Genomic DNA, 24417 nt, shown 5'->3' with positions numbered 1-24417 from the left:
GGCGGGCGTAGGGATGGCGTGACGTCGCCGTGCGTCGTGACGTTGCCGTGCGTCGTGACGTCATCACCGCGCGCCGGCGGCGGAGGGAGGGGGAGCGGAGCGGAGGTGCCATGTGTGAAGCGTCGGGGCGGTGCGGAGGGTGCGGGGAAGCGCCGGTGCGGCGCCGCGCTGCCCCCGTGTGCAGGTGGGAGCGGGACGTCGCGAGAGATCCGTCCCCGGGGCCGTGCCCCGCTTCGGGAGGGGATCGGTGACGGCTTCGTTCCCCGCAGCCACCCGCGGCCGTGCGTGAAGTGTGGGGATGGTCCCGCCGCCGTCGTCATCCGAATCGGGGATGCGTTTTGTCGGTGAGGGGACCGGGATGCTGGGGTGTGGAGACGGCGGGGCGTGGGGATGTGTGGTTCAGGGGTGTGGGGTTGGGAGACGTCAACGCTTGGGGACGTCAACGCTTGGGGACTTTGGGTACTGGGGAGATCGCGGGTCTGGGTTATGGGGGCATCAGGCTTGGGGACGCGAGGCTCTGAGATGTCTGATGATATTGGGTTTGGTGACATCCAGGAGTAGGGACATCACATCCTGGGGACATTAAGGCGTGGAGATTGTGATTCAGGGCCTGGGGATGCTGCAGCTTGGGGATGTGGTTTGGCGTCATGGGGTTAAGAAACATCAAGACTCTGGGATGGAGGGCACGGGGACAGCACAGATTGGAGACATTGGTCATCAGGACACAGAGACGTGGGGCTCTGGGATATGGGGAACTCAGGGGTGTAGGGCTCAGAGATGTCAGGTCTGGGGACATTGGGTTTTGTAATGAAAGAATGGGGACATCACAGCTTGGGAACATCAGCACTTAGAGATAAGAGCTTGTAGACGTGGGGCTTGGGGACACTGGGTGTCAGAGACACCAAGGCCTGGACACAGCAGTGCTTGGAGACAGGGGTGCTCAGGGCTGCCTGTCTGTCTGCAGCTCCTGTTTCCGTGAGTACTTTGTGCACAAGTTCCGTGCCATGCTGGGCAAGAACCGCGTCATCTTCCCAGGAGAAAAGGTACTGGGGACACGTGGGGTGGGGGGGACGTGGTGCTGGGGGCACTGCACTGAGGCCGCTGACTGTCCCTGCTGTCCCTGCAGGTTCTGCTGGCACTGTCAGGCGGGATGGCCTCCAGTGCCATGCTGCGACAGGTGCAGGAGGTGAGTGTAGGGGGGTTGGGGGACGTGGGGCACAGCTTAGCCTGCTTACTCCATTGCTGTGCCAGGGGCTGAGCCGTGAGACGGCCAAGCGGCTGCGCTTCGTGCCTGGCCTCATCTACATCGATGGTAAGGCACGTCCCATCCCTGCTGCTGGTGCATCTCCCTGTGACCTGTCCCCATCCCTCCTTCCCGTTCCTGTTGTGGGGCTGTGATACCCCGGGGTCTGCTCCCCTGCTCCAGCTGCTGCCACTGTGCCCACAGAGGGAGCGGTGTGCGGGCAGAGCCTGGTGCAACGGGAGCAAACTCTGACCCGCATGGAGGCCTTGCTGCAGGAAACCGGCTTCCCCTACTACCTGGCCTCCCTGGAGCAGGTGGGGACAGGATGGGGCTGGGGAGCACAATGTGGGGAGATGCGTCTGCCTGCACACAGCTCCCTATCTGTCCACAGGCCTTGGAGCTGCCTGGCTCAATCCTGCAGCGGGGCCCTGGTGGGGACAGTGAGCCAGGCCCTTCTTACAAGGCGGCTGTAGAGGGTTTCATCCAGCAGCAGCGGCAGGAGGAGGCCGGTGGGGATGGTGGCACCTCGCCCACGGGGTTCAGCACCCAGGATGGTCCCACAGGGGACTCCCACGCCTGCCTGCCTGCAGCTGCTCGCACTGAGGAGCTGCTACGGCTCTTTGATGCAGCAGAGACGCTGACGGCAAAGGAGGAGCTGCTGCAGATGCTGAGGTGAGGGACTCCTCCTGCCCAGCGAGCACATGGCACGGCCCTGTGGGTCTGAGCCAGTGTCACTGTGTCCCCAGGAGCCACCTCCTCCTGCACACTGCCCGCACGCGGGGTTACACCAAGGTGATGACAGGTGAGAGCTGCACCCGTGTGGCCATCAAGCTGCTCACCAATCTGGCACTGGGACGTGGCGCCTTCCTCGCTGTGGACACAGTGAGTGCCATCCCTGCCTGGGAGGGGGACAGGACCCAAGCACTGCTCTGTTCCTAGGATTATCCCCAGTTTGGTGGCAGTATCTCAGCAGACTCCTGCTCATCTGCAGGGCTTTGTGGACAGCCGACACGGTGACGTGACAGTGGTGCGTCCCATGCGGGACTACACGGCCAAGGAGATTGCATTCTACAACCACTTCTTTGGCGTCCCCACCATCATCACACCACCCCTCCACGCCAAGGTAGGGGTGCCCCCGCTTCCCCACTTCCAGCCAGATTGAGTTGTGGGCCTCCCTCCATCCTGCCTTTCTCTATTTCCCCTACAGCGCCGAGAGAAGACCAGCATCCACCGCCTGATGGAGAACTTCCTGCTGGGGTTGCAGGTGGATTTCCCCTCCACCATCAGCACCGTGTACCGGTACAGCACCTGAGGGCAGGGTGGTTGGGGGCAGGCAGTGAGGTGCCCACTGCTCATCCCCTCTTTACATCTGCAGGACAGGTGAGAAGCTGAGCGTGGCTCCAGCAGAAGCAAACAGCGAAGTGCAGCGCTGCCTGCTCTGCCTCTGCGCCCTGGACATCGCTGGGGGTGAGTGGCACTAGGGGGGGGATTCACTGAGGTGACAGCGTATGCCAAGTGTGTGACTGTCCCTTGGTTCTTGCAGAGGAGGAGCTGGCCTTAGAGCCCACGCTGGTGAAGGAGGAGACAGGGAACGGGTGAGCAGTAGGATGTTCTCCAGCATGGGGGACATGGAGACACCAGAGACAGCAGCAGGGACGTTGTCACTGCTCCGTCCCTTCTCCCTGCAGGGCTGAGAGCAGAGCTGCCTTCATCCCACTGCTGTGCTACGGCTGCCGCCTGACGTTCAAGGAAATGGTAAGGATTTGAGGTGGCTCTCCAGGAATTGGGGACAGGGCTCAGTGTCCCCACTGTCCCCTCTCTTGCAGGGCCCCCCAGCCACGCTGCCACCCTACGTGCGCAACGAAGCTCAGCGCAGGAACTGCAGGTAGGGGACAAGCTGGGGAGGTCCCTTCCCTGTGGGCTGAGGGCAGTGCAGCCAGCAGGGCACCCTGGTCTGTCCTTCACAGGGCTCTGATGAAGCAGCAGATCCAGGAATTCCTGCTGGAGGATGAGGAAGAGGAACCTGGCGGGAGCTGACAGTGCAGGGCACAGCTGTGGGGCACAGGGCCCTGTCACTGTGGGGCAGGAGGGTCCTATTAGGGTGAGGGAATCTGGAGTCACTGGGCCACCTGTGGTGATACCTGGCATGCAGGCAGCTGCTTTTACACCAGATTCAAATGATCCAGTACCAGCAGGGGGTCAGGGGAGACCCCCCTCCAAGTGCCCATGCAGGGGGTGCCGATACCCACAGGCATCACATCCCTGCTCCCGCCCCACCGCTGGGGAAGCTGGGGTGGCCTCAGCTTTATTTTATTAGATATCTGTATAAATAAACCATTTGAATTTAAAAAAAAAAAGTGTCTACAGTCCGGCTGGGGATGCCAGCCACCCCAGTGGGGGGGCCACAGCACCGTGCACCCCCCCTTTATGGGGCTATGGGGGTATTGCTTTAGAGTTCAACCTGGTTGTGGAGCGGGGCTGGGGGGTGCAGGGGGATGCTGGCTCGTGCCCAACCCCAGCAGCCAGGGGGATGCGGCGTCAACTCCTGACACCCCCCACAGCTGGCCAGCCCCCCAGAGAAGGCACAACATGGTCTCTGCCGGTTGGACGGCTTCAAAGCAAGGTGAGGATGAGATCCTCCTTCTAAAAGCACCGTCCCGTGCCCCCCAGCAGGATGCGACCCTGCAGGGCTGCTTAAGGCATTGGCGGTGGTGTCCCCCTGCGAGGGGCTGCAGTCCCTTCCCCTTACTCCTTCTCCCTCGTCCACTTGATCATGGTCTCTGGTGAGCGGTAGAGGAAGATGAGCTTGGCGTAGAGCTCCTCCTCCAGCTCCAGCTCTCCCGTCTCCCGCACCAGGAAGATGTCCTGGCACAGCTTCAGGATGCGGTCCACGCAGGGCAGCTCCTCAAACATGATGGAGTGTGAGATCTCGCTGAAGAAGCCTCGCACAAACTTCCCAATCACCAGCACGATGGAGACGTACAGCCCCATGATCCTGCAATGGGGGTGGGATGAAATCACCTTCGTTCCCCCCTCGCCACCCCCAGCTCCCTCCCTTGCCCCCCTACGCACCCATAGCCGGCCAAAAAGCCCAGGCTGGGGGGGCTGACTTTGTCGTTGAAGATGACCATGGGCAGGATGTTGCCGTCGCGTGCTGGAGCATCCTTCAGCCTCACCACCCACCACTCCAGGAAGCTGTCACTGCCCTGCCCTGAGCCTGAGCGCTCCCGTTTCAGCTGCACCTCGACATCCAGGTAGCTGTCCTCTCCATCTGTGGGGCGAACAAGGGGGGGGGTCAGGGCATGGCACGCTGGCCAAGTCCCCCATCGTGTGAACAACAGACAATGGGACCCACCTGGCAGCAGCTGCTTGACTGGGTTGGCTTCGGGGCCATTGGGTGCCCGGATATATTTGGGGAAGAGTTTGGGCACTTGCCTGCAACAAAACAGAGTGAAGCGCCATCCCCGGGGGCGTCCCCTTTCCCTGACCCCCTGTCCCCAGGGACACTCACACTGGGGCATCACGAGTGCCTTGCAGCAGCTGGGCCAGCTCCATGCGCTCCGGTGCTCCGGGCTGCAGGTCAGTGGTGTGCTTGTCGAAGGTGTGCTCCACCGTGCCGCCCTTCCCCAGGTCCCTGCAGGCACAGAGGTTTGCTGGGGGGGCCACAGGTAGGGCTGCCCCCTTCCCCAGTAGCCCCGCTGTTACCTCTGGAAGGTCCAGGTGAGGCGCAGGGTGATGTCAGAGGAACCATTCTGCAGCTCTCGCCGCATCTGCTCGCGGCTGGGGGGGCTGATGCTCCACAGTGAGCCTGAGCTGCCCTCAATGCGGGCCGTGACGATGTCCTCGTAGCCGTACAGCGTGATGAACTGCATGGCCACCTGGGGATGGAATGGGGTGCTGAGCCGCGTGCCCCTCGGGGCGCCCACTGGGGACAGAGGAAGGGCTCTGCAGGGCTTTGGGGACAGAGGAAGGGCTCTGCAGGGCTTTGGGGCTACCGGCTGCCTCTCGAATTCCTTGGTCAGCGCCTCGTAGTCCTGCGGTGTGAAGGGTTGGATGGACTGCTGCTGGGCACTCATGGTGAACAGCGGCTGCGGGGATGCGGTGCGGTCAGTGCGGGATCCCGGTGCCCAACGCAGAGCTTGTCCCCCATCCTCACCTCATACCCCCCCAGCTTGAGGGTGACGGTGACGTCGATGGGGTGGTTGACGACGCCCACCACTGAGCGCACCAGCGACATGAAGAGCAGTGGGAACCAGATGATGGCCACCAGGAAGAGGATGATGAGGCCGCCCATGCCGTACTTGACAATCTTCTTCTTCTTCTGCCCTTTGGGCTGTGGGTATTTCTGCAGAGAGACGGCATGGGCTGCCTGGTAGAAACCATCTGGAGCCACCCCAACGGCAGCAGACTCAATGAGGCCGTACCTTCTCTGTCTCACGGCTGCACTTGATGATGAAGATGTTGGCGTAGATGTCTTCCACACACATCCAGTTGGACAGTGACAGCGTGGTGTCGGTCCAGACCCAGTCCATGACGGCACGCAGCTCCACCAGGAAGGGCACGAGGCGGAACCTGGGAGGCACGGGGAGATGGGGCTGGTACAGCTCCATCCACCCAAATGGGGCAACCTGTCCCCTCGCCACCCGCTGCCCCGTACCCCTGGAAGAGGAAGAGGTTGAGGTGGTTGTATTTCTTGGTGAGGAAGTTGCCCAGGATGCGGGTGGGGTAGCCGCAGCGGATCTGGTAGGCTGACAGTGAGAAGTAGATGCACTTGACAAAGTACCACAGCTGGGCCACTGTGTTGAGGCTGAACAACCTGCAGGAGGGACGTGTCACTGCTCTGGCTGCCTGAGCCCCCATCCCGGGACACATAAAGGAATCACCCCCATAGGCTACCCAAGGACCTTAGGGGTTGGTCAGTGGGGACCGGTACCTTTCAGTGACAGCTGGCAGGATGAAGAACATCCAGAGATGGATGCTGAAAACCAAGATGACCTGGAAGATGAGCTTGCCCAGTACAGTCTTACGGAGGTAGAGTGCGCGGTCAATCACCATGGTGGTGAACTGGATGAGCAGCATGACCAGGAAGGCCTCTGGGACTTGGTCATCCGACAGAGAGGAGGTGATGTCGGCGGCTGCCGAGTGTTTCTGGGGACACCAAAGAGGTGAGGACTCAGCCCCGCCTGACCTCACATTGGGATCCCACCATCTGGCACCCTGCAGAGCTTTCTGCTCACCCCAAAGGCCCAGAAACCGAAGATTATGATGATGAAGTCAACCACATCAGCCAGGAACATGAAGGCATAGACGTCGGTGGCTGCCCGGTACTGGGTGTGCAGGATGTCATGGAAGAACCCACGCACGGGCTGGTACACATTCTGTGCCCTGGAGGAGACAGGGATGGGTGACAGGTGACCGGTGGGCTGCAAGCTGTAGTCCCCACCCTAACCCACATTGTGGGGCACTCACATGGTGAGGAAGAAGAGCTTGACCCGGAGACCAAACGCCTTCAGCTTCTTCTGAGAGTGGCTCTGTTTTGTCTCCTCCTCTTCCTCTACTTCCTCTTCCTCTCCCTCCTCCTCCTCCCCATCCTCTGTGAGTGATAAGCAGCATGGGTGACCGTCAGGCTCCCTGCCAGACCACATCTTGCCCAATTCCAGGTACTCACCTTCCTCCACCACTGCTGCTGGCTCCTTGCCCCACTGCCTCTTCCTCCTGAAGCGGAGATGTGTTGCTCCATCCCTACTCCCCTCCTTCTGCCCCTGGGCATTGCCCTCCGACTCTGACCCCACAGCTGCACCCAGAGCTCCTGACTCTGCTGGCACCGCTGGGGACACTGCTTCCTCCTGCCGCTCCTCCTCCTCCTCTGCCTGCTCCACCTCCACCTTCTTCTTGGCAAAGGGATCCTCCTCGTGGTCCCACAGCCCATAGCACTGGGAAGGACAAGGGTCATGGGGGTACAATGGGATACAGTGGGGCTCAGGCCACCACCAGCCCTCACTCACGAAGCACCCGCAGGGCTCACCAGCAGCAGCGAGCGGTGGAAGAAGAGTGCCAGGAGCTGGATGAGGTCGTATTTGATGTAGCGGTCGGTCTTCTCCAGCCCCAGGATGCGGGGTGGGAAGAAGGGCTTGCCCTCATTACGCACCAGCATGGCGTAGCCGTTCCAAGGGAAGAAACCAAACTGGAAGAGGTATTTCACCACCACCATCACCTGCAGGGATATGGGTGTCAGTAGGTGGCAGCCAGAGCTGGGTGTCATCGTGTCTTTGTCCCCTGCGCAGCCACCTCTTGCCCACCTCAGTGAAGACGATGGCAGTCATCCAGAAGCGCTTGCTGGGCCGGGGGATGGAGAGCATGGCCCAGAGGAAGACAAGAATGGGCAGGAAGAGGGAGATGACGGAGGCGGTCACCATGTTGTTGAGGATGATGATGAAGTAGCAGAGCAGCTCGGAGTGGGCGGCCACGCAGTGGTAGATGGCCAGCAGCAGCTTCAGAAAGCGGTTGTGGGACTGGTAGAACTTCTCTGACTCCTCCAGCTCGGCAAAGTACAGCCTCCTGTGGGGCACGGGAGCTGAGCCTGCACCCCGGTCCCACTGCATCCCCATCACCGCCATTGTCCACATCGTCTCCATCCCATCCCTGTCATCACCACCGTCCCCAATGCCTTCATCCCCTATCTCCATCCCCATCACCCCCATTGTCCACATCGTCTCCATCCCATCCCTGTCATCACCACCGTCCCCAGTGCCTTCATCCCCTATCTCCATCCCCATCACCCCCATTGTCCACATCGTCTCCATCCCATCCCTGTCATCACCACCGTCCCCAATGCCTTCATCCCCTATCTCCATCCCCATCACCCCCATTGTCCACATCGTCTCCATCCCATCCCTGTCATCACCACCGTCCCCAGTGCCTTCATCCCCTATCTCCATCCCCATCACCCCCATTGTCCACATCGTCTCCATCCCATCCCTGTCATCACCACCGTCCCCAGTGCCTTCATCCCCTATCTCCATCCCCATCACCCCCCATCCCCACACCATACCTGCTCACCAGCAGCTCGCTGGCTGTCCGGCTCCGGTTCTGCGGCAGGGCCAGGAGCTCCCGAGATCCTGCCACGTCCTCCCGTGACCCCCAGTTTGCCACCTGCTCCTGGCTGCCTCTCTGCAGAGGGCACTCTGCTGCAGGGGGCTCAGCCCTTTGCTCACACTCAGCTCCATTGCGCCCACTGTGAACAGCGCAGGGACAGGTGAGCACCCTCCTCAGCGGTCCCCACGGCGGGTGGGTGGGCACCCAGGGGTGTATCTATGCACCTGCCTGGAAGCGATGCCATTCTGGGGCTCCTCTTGGGGCTCCTCGGGTGGCAGCAGGTAGAGCTCATCCAGCACCCCGCGGTGCACATCTTCACCCTACAGCACACATAGGGTCAGCACCGTCACAGTGCTGCGGTCCCAAGCGCCACCATCCCCCTCCCCAGGTGTCACCTTGGCCAGGCGCTGCGTCAGGACGTATCTCTCGAGCTGCAGCACGGTGGACATGTCGGTGTGCTCCTGCGTGCAGGCATCCAGCCACTGGGTGAGGCCGTCCACCATGGCCTGGCACAGCACCCACAGGAAGCGCAGGGTGTTCAGCGCCCGCTGCAGCACGTTGCCCCGCTCTGCTGGGCGAGGAGAGAGGGGCTCGTGGCTCTGCACCCACCCAGGGCACCTCCTGCTGCTGGGGTCCTGCCGCCCACCTACCAGATCCTTCCTCCTCCTCCTCTTCCTCCTCCTGGCCTTCAGCCTCTTCGGGAGCCGCTGATGCCTCCTCCCTCGCTCTGCTGTCCCCTGCAAGGCAGACAGCAAGTCATGCCCTCCCCATGATGGGACAAGATATCACTTCCAAACCCCCTTTGTGGTTTTTCTGCCCACCACCCAGACTCCTCCCCTCTTAAAAATTCAAGGATGGGCACAGCTTGTGCCCAGCCCTAGATCTGCTATCAGAGAATACACACACATACTGGGAACCCCAGGGAGATGATGTCCAAACTGGGACAGGATCGCTTCGTCCCCCTCACCATGCACCCCCGACCCCGTTTTATGGTTCAGTAGCCCCTTTGGGGGTCTGATAGCCCCACTTTGGGATGAGCCAACCCCACCTGCAGTGAGCTCATCGCCCAGCGGCTCCTGCTGCTCACGCTCCTGCTGCCTCAGCGCTGTCCTGGTGTTGGTCATCCAGGCCTGGTAGGCGAGCTGCATTGGGGAGGGGGCTGTCAGCACCCAGCAGCACGGCTGGCACCACCCAACTCCCACCAGGCTCACCTGGAAGGCACTCTGCCTGCCTGGCCGCGGCTCCTCAGGCACTGCTGCCTCCTCCTCTTCCTCGCTGTCTGACTCAAAGAGGAAGTATTCCCCAGAATGCAGCACTGTCAGGGTGACAGAGGGTGTCACAGCACAGGGTGACACAGGGTGACACGGCACGGCTGGTGCCCAAGCTGTCCCCGTTGCCATCTCCCCTGTGCTCAGTGCCAAAGATGCCCGCAGGGACCCCACTGGGGACCTCAGTGCCAAACAGCTCGATGTCCCCAGAGGGGTATCACTCCAGCACCGAGTCCTGCAGGCACCCCGACTGCACGCCCCGTTAGTGCACACAAGCAGAGAACGCCCTGGTTAATGCCAAGAGCGGGGATAGGAGGCATGCGGGGCATCACCTCGCCAAAAGCACCGTCACCGTCGCTCCCCTCGGTGGCACCGCGTGCCGCCCGCGCCCCCTGCGGGGCAATACCTGCGGCGTGGTCTAACCATGGCCGCCACCACCGCTCCCTCTGCCGGGCAGGGTCCGCCGGGCTGCTGGGCGCTGTGGAACGGCAGTAGGGACTGAGCGTGGCCATAATGGGGGCACCCACCCCAAGGAACGGTGTGGGGACGTGCCGGGGGAGGGTCTGGGGGCTTTGACAGCTGTGCGCTCCGCTGGGCCGCACCGGTCCTTGCACAGCAAAGGGACGGGGATGTTGGGAGTAAGAGTTGGTGATGGGTTGAGGTCACCGTTCTGGTGACAAAAGGAGGGGTTGGAGGGGCTGGGGACCCCCCAGCCGGCTCTCACCTGCCCTGGCCCCATCCTGCCCCTCACCACTGGGCAGCCGCTCCTGGTGGTACTTCTCCTGCTTGGCACGGATCCGTTCCATCCTGTTGGATGCAGCACCAGATGCTCCAGAGCTCCCCAAGCCCCCACTACTCCATCACCATGCTGGGTACCCGCCACCCCCCTGGGCCCTTCCCGCACCTCGGAGTGCCCCAACAGCTCTAGGGGTTTGGGAGGTGCCCCAAGTACCCTTCCCTTCCCCCCCAAAACCCACTCACTGCCGTTTGAGCTGAGCCAGCGACTTCTTCTCAGCCTGCCGGTGGGAGCGCATGCTCTTCATGAGGCTGGCTCTGAACAGTGCGACGCCCCTGCAGCAATGGGGACAGTGGGTGGTGAATTTCCTCACCCAGCCCCCTCAGGGACCCTGCAGACACCCCCTGCCCCACCTGGAAGCCTGCAGGGCAGAAGCTTGGAGGTCCAGCATGACGTGCAAGAAGTAGTAGCTGAGGAAGACACGGCGCTGGAGCAGGAGGAAGAAGAAGCAGATGCTGTCCCAGATGATGCCAGCCTCCTCCACTGGCAGCGAGCAGTCCTGGTCCTTGCCCATCTCCTTGGCTGGCAGACAGAGGGATGGAGGAGCAGGTGAAGCAGCACCCCAAAATGCCCCCGTCAGTCCCAGCCCACCCTGTGCCAGTGCTCACGGTCGTAGTAGCCCTTGACGGTGCAGACCAGGCTGAAGAGTTGGATCACCCAGCAGAAGTTGCTCTGCATCTGCTGCACGAAGACGCAGGAGAGGAGCTGTGGGAAGAGCGCGAGGTTGGTCCCTCTGCACCCACCTGGTTGACCCGAGGAGCAAACCCAGGAACGGCGCCCTCACCGACAGCATGTTTTTGGAGATGATGACGGTGATGTTGTAGAGGATGAGGCAGTCCCAGAGCACGAGGCGTGCCCGTGCTGGCTTGCGCAGCATGGCAGTGCCGAAGAGCAGGAGGTAGAAGCAGGCAAGCAGGTAGCCGAGGCCAAAGAGGCTGATGCGGGTGGCCCCGGTGATGAAGACCACCACCAGGACAAACCAGAAGAGGTAGCGGAAGACCACCACCTTCGCCATGTCCAAGTAGGACCTGCAGAACGCCGTGCTCAGAGCGGGGTTCCCATCCCCTCCCAGCACCTGCACCCAGCTCCATCTGGAGTTGGAGTGCAGCAAAGTGCTACACCTCCACAACCGAACCAGCAGGTCCCTAGCTAGGGGTTCCAGTGCCCTCGGTGACCTGGTGCTCATTTTGTCCCAGTTCACGGGTATCCCAACGCTCAGTGGGTTCTCACACCATCACTGCATCTCCCCACAAGCTCCCCCCACACCCTCAGGGCACTCTGGACCCAGCTGTACCACCTTGCTGGCAGGAGGTCACATCCCAACCTACAGGAGGGTCTCCCTGGCCCTATGCTGCTGCAACCCCACCCTGGGGGACCCCATCCCAATCCTTGGGGACCACATCCCAGCGCGTCTCACTGCCCGTAGATCCCAGCCCTCTCTCCGTGGCCCCCAGCCGTGGGCACCCACCGGCAGTGGATGAAGTTGGGGGTGGGATTGTGGGGCTCTCTCTCCAGGTCCAGCCGGTCCGCATTGTCACCCGCAGCCCGCAGCCACTCCTCAGTGCGTTCAGCCACAAACACCCTCCACTGCTGGGCCGCGCACAGCAGCAGCACGAAGTCATCTGCAGGCACGCGGATCAGCCCCTTGGGGGCGGGGCTTCGGAGAGCCACGCCCCCTTTCTACGAAAGCGGGCGTGGCCAAGGAGGGGGCGGGGCTTCCCACACCCTGGGTGTTGTATTTAATGAGTGGTTCCCACGGAGGTGTGGCCATTCATAGCCCCTCCCTCTCAACGGGGCGTGGCTTCAACCAAGCTCCTCCCCAAAGCCGTATGGCCACTCACGTGCCCCCTCCTCCCTATAGGGCTGGGGGTTTTTCTCCTGTTCTCATCCCAAACGGATGCGGCACCCCCCAAGCCCCGCCTCAACGAACGACCCCTCCCACCTTCGGGGCTTGTGGCCATGCAGATCCCAGCCCTCCCACCCCCCATCCCGGGGGGCACTCACTGATGAGGTTGGTGGATTTGGGAGCCACAAAGAAATCGGGCAGGTAGAGCCATTTGATGAGCGCCGAGTTCATGGGGAGGGACCGGCTCCAGCGCCACGGGTAATCTGGGAAGGGGGGACAGCAGCACGCTGTATCTTGGCCCCCCAACATCCCCCAGCCCATTCCCCATGCCTCATACCCATGCAGAGAGCGGGCGGCATGCCGACACACAGCAGGTACTGGTAGAGGAGGAAGACCACGAGGAAGAGGCAATACTTGGGCCAGAGGCGTGCGATGGCCGCCCGCCGGCGCCGCGTCAGGATGACGACCAGCCAGCAGCCGTGCAGGATCACCATGAAGTTCATCCGCTGCCCGATCACGTTCACCGTCATCAGGAAGCAGATCTGGAATTGGGGCGGTTCAGGAGCTCAGCTCCACACGTACCAGGTGCCCCACGTTGCCCCGTAGCCCCCGCTGCCCACCTCCAAGCCAAACTTGTAGTAGAAGTAGTTGAGGAAGTACTTGACACAGTTGAGCAAGCCGTGGTCCAGCTGCTCACGGGATACGTCCTCAAAGATGGTCTCAGTGATGGGGACCAGCAGCTGGTGCTGCTTGCGGTAATACTCCTGGCGCCGATACACCACCGCCTCCAGCACCAGCAGCAGCAGCACCAGGAGGTGGTTCTGGGGGGGGTGAGGGGTGCTCAGCTCCACTGTGCTCAGGGTGCAGAGCATCCCACCACCCCATTCCTGCCCGCACCCCCCATCCACCTGGATGTAGCCCAGGTTGGGGAAGCCCTTGCGGATGCCGAACCAGTTGGCGGGGTCCACGGGGCCGCGGTACAGCGTGGAGTTGCCCATCTCCTCCGGGCTCAGGTTGGTGCTGTTAAGCAGGGGCTGCCAGGGGACACGGTGTCAGCACCCGCAGCCATTGGAACCCATCAGCATCCCCACCTCTGCCCCGGCACCTGGGTGCAGTTGCTGGAATACTCGCTGGGGTCGACGATCTTGAGCTGGTAGAGCATCTTGCAGACGATGATGATGCAGGTCCAGATGGTGGAGAGGCACGAGGCCATGTGGCGGAAGCGGCAGTAAGGCATGGCGAAAGCCCACAGCAGCACCAGCAAGAAATTCATCAATGATACCTGGGGGCAATGACAGTGTCAGCACTGTGGGACAACCCCCGGGACCCCCAGGCCCTGTGCCGTACCTCCTGCAGAGCCACCCAGACGGTGTAAAGGGCCACCAGCTTGAGGATATGCAGTTCCAGTAGGCGCCCCACGAAGACCTGCCCGCGGGTCAGCGTGTCTGAGAAGGTCCAGCCCAGCACGATGAGGCGCTCCAGCACCAGCCCCCACTTGCTGGGTGCTGTGAGGACACAGACCATCACGGGTTTGGAGGATACCCCAACCCTGCCCTCTCCCTTCCAGGCTTGGGGAATGCTTTAATCCACCCCTGTACTCTCCCAGGCTCAGGACACCCCAACACATCTCTGTAATCTTCCATCCCTTTCTTGGCCTGAAGGACACCCCAGCCCATCCCTGTATCCTCCTCTCCCAGGTTTGGAGAACACTGACTCAGCCCTGTATTCTCCTGGCCCCTTCTTGGCTTGGAGGACGCTCCCATCCATTCCTGTATCCTCCAAATATCACAGGACATCCCAACTCATCCCCATATCCAAGTGTCCCCATCTTGGTTTTGGAGAACACTCCAATCCATCCCCGTACCCTCCAGACTTCAGAGAACACCCCAACCCATCCTACATCCTCCTGGCTCCTCCACGGCTCAGGAGACAACTCAATCCATCCCTGCACTCTCCAAGGCACAAAGGACACCTCAAACCCATCCCTTATCGATTCCTCAGCTTGGAGAACGTCCCACCCATCCCCAACCCCAAGGACACCCCACCCCTGGCAGTACCCTGCGAAGCAGTGTCAGACTCTCCCCCTTCAGTCCTGGCACTCTCAGCAACGACTGCATCGCGCAGCAGCCGGCTGCCATGCAGCTCCTCGGGCCGGGGGATGTGGCAGGGCTGCAGCCCAGCAGCAGGGATGTGCTCCAGATCAGTGATGTGCATGAAGGGGCGATGGAAGTAGTGAAGCTGAAGGATGCAGGCCAGCAGAAAGAAGCCTGGGATGAGGGTGCTGGAGAAGAGCTCAGAGACGCTGAACTGCTCCAGACCCAGGTCCCCCAACCTGGAAGGGAGGGGATGTTGTGGTCAGCATGGGGCCACCTCCATCCCCTTTGCCATGCATGGGTGTCCTGAGCAAGGCAAACCTTCTGTGCCTCAGTTTCCCGGTGTGCAACACATCTCCCAGCCATGCCCTGGTGCCACCGCACCATTGGGGACACCACGATGGGATGGGGACACCACGATGGGATGGGGACACCACGATGGGATGGGGACACCACGATGGGATGGGGACACTCACTGCTCGTTGGTGAGACCCGTCAGATTCCTCCAGTACATGGGGAAGTCCTCAAACTGGAAGGTGTAGACGGCGATGAGCACCAGCATGGTGTAAGCCACCACCAGCCACCAGAAGCCCTTCAGCACTTTGCGCCATAGGCTGTAGTACACCTGCAGGGATGGGGACATCAGTGTGTTGCCACTGGGTGCACGCGCCGTTTGGGGCCAGCACCTCCATCTCCTGTACCTGGAAGAGGGTGAGGCAGAGGAGGAAGAGGAACATGTAGACAATCTTGTAGACCACGAGGCGCCCGGCGAAGCTGACCACGATGAACATCCCGGCGCACACACAGATCCAATACTTGGCATAGAAATCCCGCACCAGAGCCCCCAGTGCCTTCAGCACGTCCCGCTGTCGGCCAGGTTCTGCAAGGCATGGCACTGCTGGTACCGTGGGTCGCATGGGGGCAGACCCAGCGTCACCGAGGGACCTCACCTGTATCCGAAATGGTCACCTCCAGTAGCGGGGTGGATGGGCTCGTCCTCGTTAGCAGCTTCTCCTTAACGAACTGCCGCACCAGCAGCCAGAAGGTGAGGGTGAGCAGGAGCTGCAGGGACAGGTGGTGAGCAGAGCTGGTGGGCACCGCAGGGACGGGGATGGGGATGGTGCAGGAGGTACCTTGGCCCCCAGGTCCAGGCAGGGGTACTTGGGGCGCACGAGCCCCAGCTGCTCCAGGCTCATGAGGCCGACACGGGTGGGCAGCTCGGGGCCCAGGTCCATGCCCCAGACATACTGCAGGCTGCAGAGAGCAATGCCATAAAGCAGCAGGAAGGGTGAGCAGAGCATGGCAAAGTGGTGCCGGCTGCGCACGATCCAGATGAGGCAGGACCAGAGCAGCAGCACGAAGGTCAGCCAGCTGTGGTAGGTGATGCTCCACACCTGTGGGACAGAAAAAAACTCAGCTTCTCCCCTTATTCAGGCTCACGACTTGGAGAAAAATTCCTGGAGGCCACGATGGAGTGCCTTACCATCATGGCAATGAGGGCACAGACGTAGCTCTGGTTCATGATGACGTGCCACAGTGTCTGCAGGGGCAGCCGCGCTCCCGGACGGTCCCTGCCTGGCCAGCGAAGCAGTAGCTGTGAGCCTCTGCCCCACTGCAGGGCAGGGATGGGGCAGCACTCGGGCTGGGCTTACCCAGTGGCGTGGCATCACCCAGGACGTGGACAGTGCAGTTCTCTGTTCTCCGCTTCCCAGTGCTGGAGGACAGCATGGGCTGGAGGGGGGAAGGGGCAGAGAGTGCTGAGCACCCACTGGCACCCCCACAACACCGCAGTGCGGCTCCCCCGACTCACCTTGGTGTCTTCAGCCACACCATCGCTGTCCTTGGGCCAGCTCTCTAGCTCCACCAGATCCCGCGCTGGGGGCTGTGCTGGCAATGCTGCTCTCTGCAAGAGCAAGGAGCCAGCTGCAACCCCAGGAGGGGGGTCCCAACCCCGAGCACAGCACCCCCTCCACCACGCACCCTGGGCCATTGAGGTGCACGCATCCCCGCAGCCCCTCACCCTGGCGTCCAGGCGGCGCAGCTTCAGCAGCGTGGCCACGGTGTAGTAGAGCAGCAGCAGGATGCCAGGATTGGCGTAGACGGGCCAGGGGTGTTCGGTGTTGAGCTGCAGGGCGTTGGGTCGGGAGCAGTTGCTGTACAGGATGATGTCCTTGAAGCCAAACACCCTGCGAGGGGGGGAGGGGGGCATGAATGGCATTAACTCCCCGGGACCGGCGATGTCCCAATCCCTGCAGCACCCGGCTGTGAGCAGGATGGGAGCCAAGCAGGAGCTGCAAGCCATCCCTGGGGACATGGGGACCCGTGGTGGGGGTACACGTGGAGAGGGGCACCCACGGCACCGCTTACCGTGCCCAGATGGTGGGGGGCGGGAAGACCCCCTGCACAAAGGGTGCTTGGTAGGCATAGAGGCACAGGAGGTGGGCAGCAGCGTAGAGGCCGATGAGGACACAGAGGGCATCGAAGGCAGCGCGGCTGGAGGGGAGGTGGCATGCCCACCAGGTGCACAGCCCCACGAACAGCAGGTAGTAGATGCTGGAGGAGGCGGAGGGCAGGGTGATCCCTGCAGAGCAGCGCCCCGAGGGCGGTCAGTCACCCACACCCCCCATCCAGAGATCCCCCACATTCACCGCCTACCCCCTCCCCAGTCCCAGACCCACCGGCCAAAGCCAGCAGCACGATGGCCAACCCCTTCCCGGCCGCCCACAGCACCCAGTGCGCCGTCACCCGCAGCCTGGCGCTGAGCGGTGCGTCCCCGCCTGCCGTGCCACCGCGCCGCTCCACGTCCTGCTCTTCCCCCTGCAGCAGGCAGGAAGCACAGCAGTGAGCCCCAAACCCCCCCAAGGCATCCCCCCACAGGCTCCCCCAGTCCCCGCTGCTGGCCGTGCCTCGGTTTCCCTGCTGCACGTGGCCTGGCTCTGCACCTGGCCGTGTTTATCTCGCAGCCGCTTGGAAAGCGCCTCTGAAACACGGCTGTTTTTCTTGGCAGCAGCAGCCAGGTTCCCAGCACTGAGCTTTTTTCCAGGCTGCCTCCCGCGCTCACTGCAAAGGCATCCAGGCTGCCAGCGCTCCGGTTACAGCACGGCCTGCATGGGGCTGCGGGATGCACCCGAAATGGGGCTGGGACACCGAGGTGCCATCAGCACGGATCTGCATGGGTGATGCTGGTGCCACCCTCACAGCTTGTTGGCACGGCACTGAATGGCTCTGCATGGCACTGCATGGCACGGCTCCCAGCTGGCTTCATCCCCACCCGTGGGCAGCCTGTGCTCTGCCGTCCCACATCGAGCAGCTCTATGGGGCTGGGCTGTTTGTGGGATCCCTATGGAAACGCGGGAGCAAACACGGGCACTCCTCTGCAGCTGAGTCACTCCGGGGAAGGGAGGCACAGGGGGGACCCAATCCATCGCTGACCGCCCAAAAAACGCTCCCCATTGCGCAGCCCCAACCCGGATCCCAGCCCAGGTCCACAGGTACCTGGGTGTCCCCGTGGGGACAAGCAGGGACAGATGGGGGCCCTGCAGGAGGAGCACTGCTGGTGGCAACGGTGGCACCTCACCTGCTCAGGGGGCTGCTGGGACTCCGGTCTGCGGGTGGCAGTGCTGCCCTTGGGGACGAGGCGGTGGCACAGACACAGGCAGAGGGATGAGACCAGCAGGATGCCGACATCAGGGGCCACCAGGCGCACTGAGTTGGGGAGGTCACCCAAGTCCAGCCTGGAGGGGGAGAAAGAGCAGGGTTGAGGGGGGTCCTCCACCACCAGTGACCACAACCAACGTTAAGGGAGCCGCACCTGGTGACCCCAATGTGCCGGGCGAGGACTTCCCAGCTGCTGCCTGTGGAGAAGCATAGAGGTGTTAGGGTGGCACCGACCCCACAGCAGCTCCATAGCACATGGTAGGTGGGCTCTGACGGCCAAATGCCACCAGCTTGGGGGCTCTGGGGCACCTGGCACCGGGGTACTCACAGCTGGGCCCCAGCAGCTGATCCAGGGCAGGCAGCGTGTACAGACATATCTGGAAAACGAAGTGGGCGAGGAGGAAGAGGAGGCTGGTCCCCAACAGAGCTTTGAGGAAGCGGCCGGCGTGACCTGCAAGAGATGGGCACCCATCGCCCCGAGCAGCCCCCGGGGGTGCCAGCATCCCCACTCTGAACTCCTGGGAAGGGTCCACTGGTGCCATACCAGTGCTGCCAGACCCCCACGTCCCTCAGCCCCCTCCAGGAGAACCCTTTCTGCCTCACCATTGGGGAAACCGAGGCACGGAGTGGTGTGGGACCCCAGGACCACATTCTCTTCTCCATTCACCCGCAGCCAGCACTCAGCAATGGGATCAGCACGCCGCTGCCTCCCGACCCCGTCCCATCCCAGATCTCCCCCACCTGCAGCCGTGCCCCCAGCCCTTCACTCCCCTGGCTGCAGGGGGCGCATCCCGGGCACCAGCCTGGGCACAGAGCCACGCACCAGGAGCGGCTCTGAGGTTTCTGGTTAATAGGGCCGAGGCTCGAAATTGGCCACCTCGCAGCAGGAGGACTATTAATAGTTGCACCAGACTATAATTAACCAAACGAGGCTGCCACGTGGAGCCGCCCAACCCTGGGGAAACCACAAAGGAGGAGCAGGTACCTGCAGGAGGGACAGCGTGCATCCCCTAAAAATAGTCCCAAACCCCACTGATGGTCCCCGAGCCTGAGATGCAATGCCCTCACCTGAGATGTCAGCCGGTCCCGGGAACCACGGCAGCAGCAGGAGGTACAGCAGGTACACCAGGGAGAGGACGTTGAAGCGGAACAGGCAGGCTGGGGGCACAGGGTGGGCAGGGTTGGGGGCACCGGGGCTGCACTGTGTTACCCACACCCCATAGGGACCCCATCACCGGGATGCTCGCTGAGAGCACCCCGACTGGCTCGCTCCAAAACGGTGCAGACCCCAGGACGGCCCCAAAGAAGGTCTGCACCCTTCCAGACCAGAATGACCCGACCCCCCACTGCCAGGCAGGGCGCTGGGGTGGGCCGGTCGCCAGGGGACGTGCTGCGAGCCCGGCGCGGCCCTTCCTGTGTTTACGAGGCTCTAATGGGACGGAGCGTCCTGCAGCAGCACGTGAGCCTCCCCACGGATCCCAGCGGGGGGTTAAACCGAGGTGTCCCCGCCAGCCCCGTATCCGGGGAGCCCCCGAGCGGGGCTGGGTGCCGCTCACATCGCCACTCTCGTCGGGGACACCGCCGCCTCCCAGCGGTGACCCCATCCCGCGTCATCTCCCCGCACGCCGAGCGTTGCTCGCTGCATTTCGGCAAAGCCATGATCTCATGGAACAACTATTCCTCTCCCCGCCGCCAGCCGTGAGCAGCCGGCCCGGCGGGGAGCGGAGCCCGGAAAGGGGCAGCCGGAGCCACCCTCGTGTTGCAGACAGACCCTGCGGGTCCCTGGGGAGGTGGAGGTCACCCCAATGGTGGCAAGAATGGGGATTGGTGCCCAGAGCATCACTGGGGCAGAGGGCTGTGAAGGGGGGTAGCAGCACTGGGTAAGAACAGGGACAACTTGCGACGGCGTGGCTCAGCTGCTTCCTGCCACCAAGGGCTGGGGACATCGCTCCTGGGGCACGACGGGTTTGGGGTCACCCGCAGCACTACGAGGGATGGGAAAGAGGGACGTGCCATAGAAGCGGCGTTCCGCCTCGTCGGTGTGGCCGACACCGGGGGGCACCGCAGCCCCCAAACCCTCCCAGCGGCACGGGACGGGGCTCCCACCGCCGTCCTGAACCGGCACCGCAAACCGGTTCCCCTCCGTGCTGACAGCGGGGAAAGAGCAGCAAGGAGAGAGGGGGGAAAAACCAGTTTGGCAGAGCCGGGAGTGCAGAGCGTGCCAAAGGCGAGCTGCCCCGCGGCACCGGGACGGCACCTCCCCACCGCGCTGCCTCCGCTGCACCGAGCCGCCCAGGTGGGTGTTTGGGTGGGGGGGTGGCACCCACCGCCCCCTCTGCGTGCCAGCAGCACCCACCGCCCACGAGGTTTTGCTGCTGTGAGGTAAGAGCTGCTCTTCGCTGGGTGCCTCCCTGCTGGATCCGCCCGGCCGTGCGTCCCAGCGGTCGGTAGCACTTGAACGGAGCGCTGCGCTCGTGTGCCGAGAGGACAAACCGCAGCGCAGGGAGCTGGGCAAGACGAGCTGCCGCTCCCTGTTGCCGGCCTGCAGCCTTCCCCTGCCTCGGATTCATCCCAGGATCCCCTTGACAGGGTGGGTGCCACGCAGAGGGCTGCAGCAGCGCCTCGTTTGCAGCACGGAGAGCACGACAGCAGTGGGGTCAGATAGGATGGAGCCATACCCAGCCATAGGGTGGAGGTGGCTCCCAGGCTCCAGTGGTGCTGGGACCCCGACCCCCCGCCCAGCACCCCAGCGGCAGTGCTGGCTGCACGCAGCCCCACTGGTTGGTATCAGCGCTGCTCCTTGCTCTCTGCAGGATAAGGAACGACCCCCGCAGCCCCCCAGCAGCAACGAGAACCCGGTGAGAAGCAGCCATGGGCATATCTCCACTCCCAGCCCCATCTCCGCTTTCCGGGAAGAAGCAGCAGCAGCCCCGCCATATCCTGTTTGTGTGGAAAATACATCCTGGTGCTGCCAGCGCGGGGCAGGGGCCGTCCTGCTCCCCACGGAGATGCTACGGGATCGGTGCACAACCTGGGAAAACCCCACAGCAGGGTGGGATGGGGGAAAGCCTCGCCGGGGGAGCGGTGCTCGATGCCAGCCCTTCGCCCAAGGATGGGGACACCTCCACGTCCCCCACAGCACCGACGCCGACCGCTGGGGACAAACCGCGCGGTCGTCCCGCCCCGAGTCCTTATCTGCGCTGCGCATAGGAGGAAGCGGGAGCAGGGAGGTTAAACGGGCAGCGCGGCCCCAAGCACCAACCCTGCCCCGAAGTAGCGGGGCCGCAAAGGGACGGGGCGGCCACACAGGGATTGGAGCCGACTCAGCGCCCTAAAGCTCGGCACCGGGACGTCCGCGCTGCTGGACCGACACCTCCGTCCCCAGCAGCCCCAGGGGGAATCCCAGATGCTCAGGGCACCCCCGCAGCTGCAGGCTGGGGGTGAAACCCCACCGCGCCCCGACATCCCCTGCAAACCCCCACAAACCCAACACACCTCGCAGCACCGAGGGACGGAGCGTCGCCCACCCCAGTCCTGCGCAGCCCATCCCCCAGGGCCGCCCTTGGGAGGAAACGGAGTTATTGCTCTTGGAGACATTTAGTGGCAGGTTTTATTTTGGTGTTTTTTTTTCTTTTTTCCTCCTCTTATTTCCCCTCATTTAAAAAAAGCACCTGACCGCAGGAGGCGGCTGGCCGCAGCCCACGCCGGGCACCGCGCCTGCAGCGCTCCCCAGGACCCCCAAACTCCGCTCTTGGGGATTCGGGAAGGAGGGGAGGGGGGCGCGTCCTCACCCCCCTTCCGGCTCAGAATCTCCCCTCATTTTGGGAGGCGCATCCTCAGGGAAGCGATGCCCGAGGGCTTGAGGGGTGGGATGGGCAGTCGGGGAGAGGAGGGGGGAGCTGCACGCGGCGCAGCCAGGCACGTTTACCCCCACAGCGGGTAGGAATCCGGCCCTACGGAGCTGCACCCCTGTGGGGCCACGGCCAGCGGGGGCTGCCCCACACCGTGCCGCAGGGTCCGGCCGCCTCCCGCACCGGGCTGGCTGAGAGCCGCCTGCATACATCCTGCGGACGTCGGGGAAAGGCTTAATTGCAGGGGAAGGAAGGCTGCGGGGCTCCCACCCGCCCCGTGCCTCAGTTCCCCCCCGTGCAGGGAGCCCAGCTGCCCAACGAGCACCCGCTGAGTCACCAGCACCTCTATTTCGACTTCATATCCCAGGACGGCGCTGCCGAGCCGGGCCCCACAACAAACCGGGAGGGGAACGCAGCGCCGGAGCTGCAGCCCGTCCCGCAACGCGGCCACGGCACCGGAGATCGCAACGCCAGGCGACACCGGGGGGTGGGGGGGGGGAACCGCACGGGATGCGCCCGGCCTTGTGCAAGCGGAGCCCGGCCACCACCTTCCCGGCCCGGTTTGCAGGCAGGGTTATAATTAACCTCCTCACATCCTGCGCGATGCACTGAGTCACTCCTCGCACACAGCAAACTGCAGAAAGAAGCTTTTCACCCGGCACCGACTTCCTCCCCCAACACCGCGAGGACGGGCAACGCTCCGCCGGGGGGTGGCACGGCCCGGGGGGGTCCCCGCACAAGGAGCCCGTTGAACCACGCGTGTTGACGGAGCCCCACGGAGCCGGAAAGGTTTTCCTTTCGGACGAAAAAGTTCAAAAGGCCGATTCTTGTCCCGCTCGCGGGGACGCGGGGATTTTCCAGGCTAGGGGCCAAGCGCTCCCCGCTGTGGGTGGTGCGCGGAGCGGCCGCCCCAATGCAGCGCACGGCCAGGGGGTGAGCGGGGCTCCGACCGACCGGCCACGGGACGGGGCGGCCGCGTGTGACAGCGTTACCCGCAGCCCCCGAGCGCCGCTCCGTCTGCGGCTCTCGGCAGAGAAAAAGTTGCGTGCTCCCCTCCCAACCCCCATCACCGCGTCCCGGTTCCGATTCACCCGTGGGAACGACACCGAGGAGGGGGGGGAGGGAAAGTGGGGATCGCCCCTACACCGTGAGCCCGTTGGCCCAACAGCCGTAACGGGGGATAACCCTGAGCCCCTCCGGTAGGAAATAACGCGCGACACGTGCACCCACCGGCGAGCAGGGCGAGCGGCAGCAGCAGCCAGTAGAGCCCCGCGCACAGCGCCTGCCGCTCCATGCTTCAGGCGGCCGCGGGCCGGGCCATACCGTGCCGATCCGGGCCGTTGCCGTTCCGCCCCGCAGGGCCGGACCCGGAGCGCTGCGAGGGAACGCGCTTCCCCCCGCCCCACCGCTGCTTTTATACGCGGCACCGCCCGGCCCCCTCGGCCCGGCCCCGCCTTGCGCCGCCCGCGGACGTTGCGGCCATCGGTGTCGCGAGTTGGCCGGTCTCAGCCCTTCCAGCGGCACCGCAGGGAAGTAAAGGCGCGGGAGGGAGGGGAGAAACAAACAAATGAATTAATTATAACTCTAAGATCGTGCGCTTCCTCTGTTTGCTCGTCATAAAATAATAATAATAATAATAAAAAAAAAAAAAGGCTGCAGAGTTAATCGAGGCTGAGTGCGTCGGGACGGGCAGCGCCTGAGAAGAGCCGCCGGAGATGGGGTGGGAGCTGCGGGAGTCCACATCCCTACAGCCCGGCACAGGGGCAGCGCTGGAAACCGCCGCCGCTCCCTCCCCGATCGGGAAGCATCGGCCCGTGACATTCTCCGCATTCTTTGGCACTTGTTCTGCAAACGCACTCAACAACCTGGCCGTTCTGCACCCCGTCGCAGTGCCGCAGCCCCCGACTCACACCTGGGCACCTCCGGGCACCGCCGCACCGATCCTCGGGGCTGCGCCCATTGCGATCCGCTGCGCAAAGCCCGCGGGTGCGGAGCGCCGGATCCGTGACGGAGCGGGGCCAGGAAGGGCGATGCGCGCCGCATCCCAGCCCCGAGCTCCCATCGCAGCGCGGCCGGGCCCGGATGCTGCGGGAGTAAATGGGAGCCGGGAACGGCACCCCAGAGCCCTGCTCGCACATCCGAGTCCGGCCCTGAGTGCCCCGCTCCGGCTTTCAGAGTCACGCTGAGTGCAACGCGGTCCCGTAATGCGCTGCGGGCGCGGCCTGAGTGCCCGGCCAGGCGCTTTCCAGGCAAAGCGCGCTGCACCCGCATCCGGGCAGCGCCATTAACGCGTGGCCGTGCAGGTGGGCACCCCGCAGCCTCTGCTTTGGGAGCTCGGCTGCGTCCTCCTGCTCGGACCGCCTGCAGGGGAAGGAAGTGGGCTGAAATCCCTCCTGCCCCTCTGCCCGGAGCCCAAACCGCATCCCGCACTGTGCAGACCTCGCGGCCACCACGCAGCCCTCGCTGCAAGCCCAGCTTAGGAAGAACGGATAAAAGAAGCAACCTCCAGAGCAGCGTGCCGGCTGAAAGCTGCTCCGGGAACCGCGTGCTCTGCTCCCCCCAGCACGG

General features: G+C 63.4%; 2 protein-coding genes across 6 annotated transcripts; one reads left to right on the top strand and one right to left on the bottom strand.

Moving 5' to 3' along the window:
• The first annotated feature begins 81 nt into the window (after positions 1-81).
• CTU2 (cytosolic thiouridylase subunit 2) lies at positions 82-3538 on the top strand. Its single transcript, XM_052686263.1, has 15 exons — positions 82-184; positions 270-344; positions 965-1043; positions 1127-1186; positions 1252-1312; positions 1448-1557; positions 1635-1915; positions 1990-2125; positions 2235-2366; positions 2451-2542; positions 2619-2710; positions 2787-2838; positions 2932-2998; positions 3070-3128; positions 3211-3538. The coding sequence occupies exons 1-15, from the start codon at positions 111-113 to the stop codon at positions 3278-3280; spliced, it is 1440 nt and encodes a 479-aa protein (XP_052542223.1). The 5' UTR covers positions 82-110; the 3' UTR covers positions 3281-3538.
• Positions 3537-23232, bottom strand: PIEZO1 (piezo type mechanosensitive ion channel component 1). 5 transcript variants are annotated; one of them, XM_052686229.1, is made up of 50 exons: positions 23080-23232; positions 19067-19156; positions 18327-18449; positions 18153-18195; positions 17919-18075; positions 17020-17158; positions 16709-16922; positions 16362-16527; positions 16152-16244; positions 15994-16072; positions 15825-15916; positions 15475-15735; positions 15292-15403; positions 15043-15221; positions 14818-14966; positions 14306-14580; positions 13596-13753; positions 13354-13530; positions 13157-13282; positions 12869-13069; positions 12586-12790; positions 12407-12511; positions 11871-12024; positions 11187-11430; positions 11011-11107; positions 10756-10924; positions 10588-10677; positions 10331-10413; positions 10013-10084; positions 9550-9653; positions 9387-9480; positions 8989-9075; positions 8734-8906; positions 8567-8658; positions 8295-8477; positions 7543-7801; positions 7269-7457; positions 6912-7176; positions 6713-6836; positions 6481-6628; positions 6177-6391; positions 5901-6059; positions 5668-5815; positions 5400-5588; positions 5239-5331; positions 4949-5121; positions 4755-4877; positions 4599-4678; positions 4316-4514; positions 3537-4238 (listed from the first exon to the last, which is right to left on the bottom strand). In XM_052686229.1, exons 1-50 carry the CDS (start codon positions 23141-23143, stop codon positions 3989-3991), a joined length of 7464 nt encoding a protein of 2487 aa, XP_052542189.1. In that variant the 5' UTR covers positions 23144-23232; the 3' UTR covers positions 3537-3988. The 5 variants fall into 5 exon arrangements, with proteins under 5 accessions (XP_052542189.1, XP_052542190.1, XP_052542191.1 ...); XM_052686230.1 differs by lacking the exon at positions 10013-10084; XM_052686231.1 differs by lacking the exons at positions 16709-16922; positions 17020-17158; positions 19067-19156; positions 23080-23232 and having other exon boundaries at positions 18327-18390.
• Positions 23233-24417: the final 1185 nt, after the last annotated feature.

This window comes from Tympanuchus pallidicinctus, unplaced genomic scaffold (genome assembly GCF_026119805.1).
Source record: "Tympanuchus pallidicinctus isolate F22 unplaced genomic scaffold, pur_lepc_1.0 scaffold22, whole genome shotgun sequence".
NCBI classification, from domain to species: Eukaryota; Metazoa; Chordata; class Aves; order Galliformes; family Phasianidae; genus Tympanuchus; species Tympanuchus pallidicinctus.
This window is presented reverse-complemented; position numbering and strand designations above follow the sequence as displayed.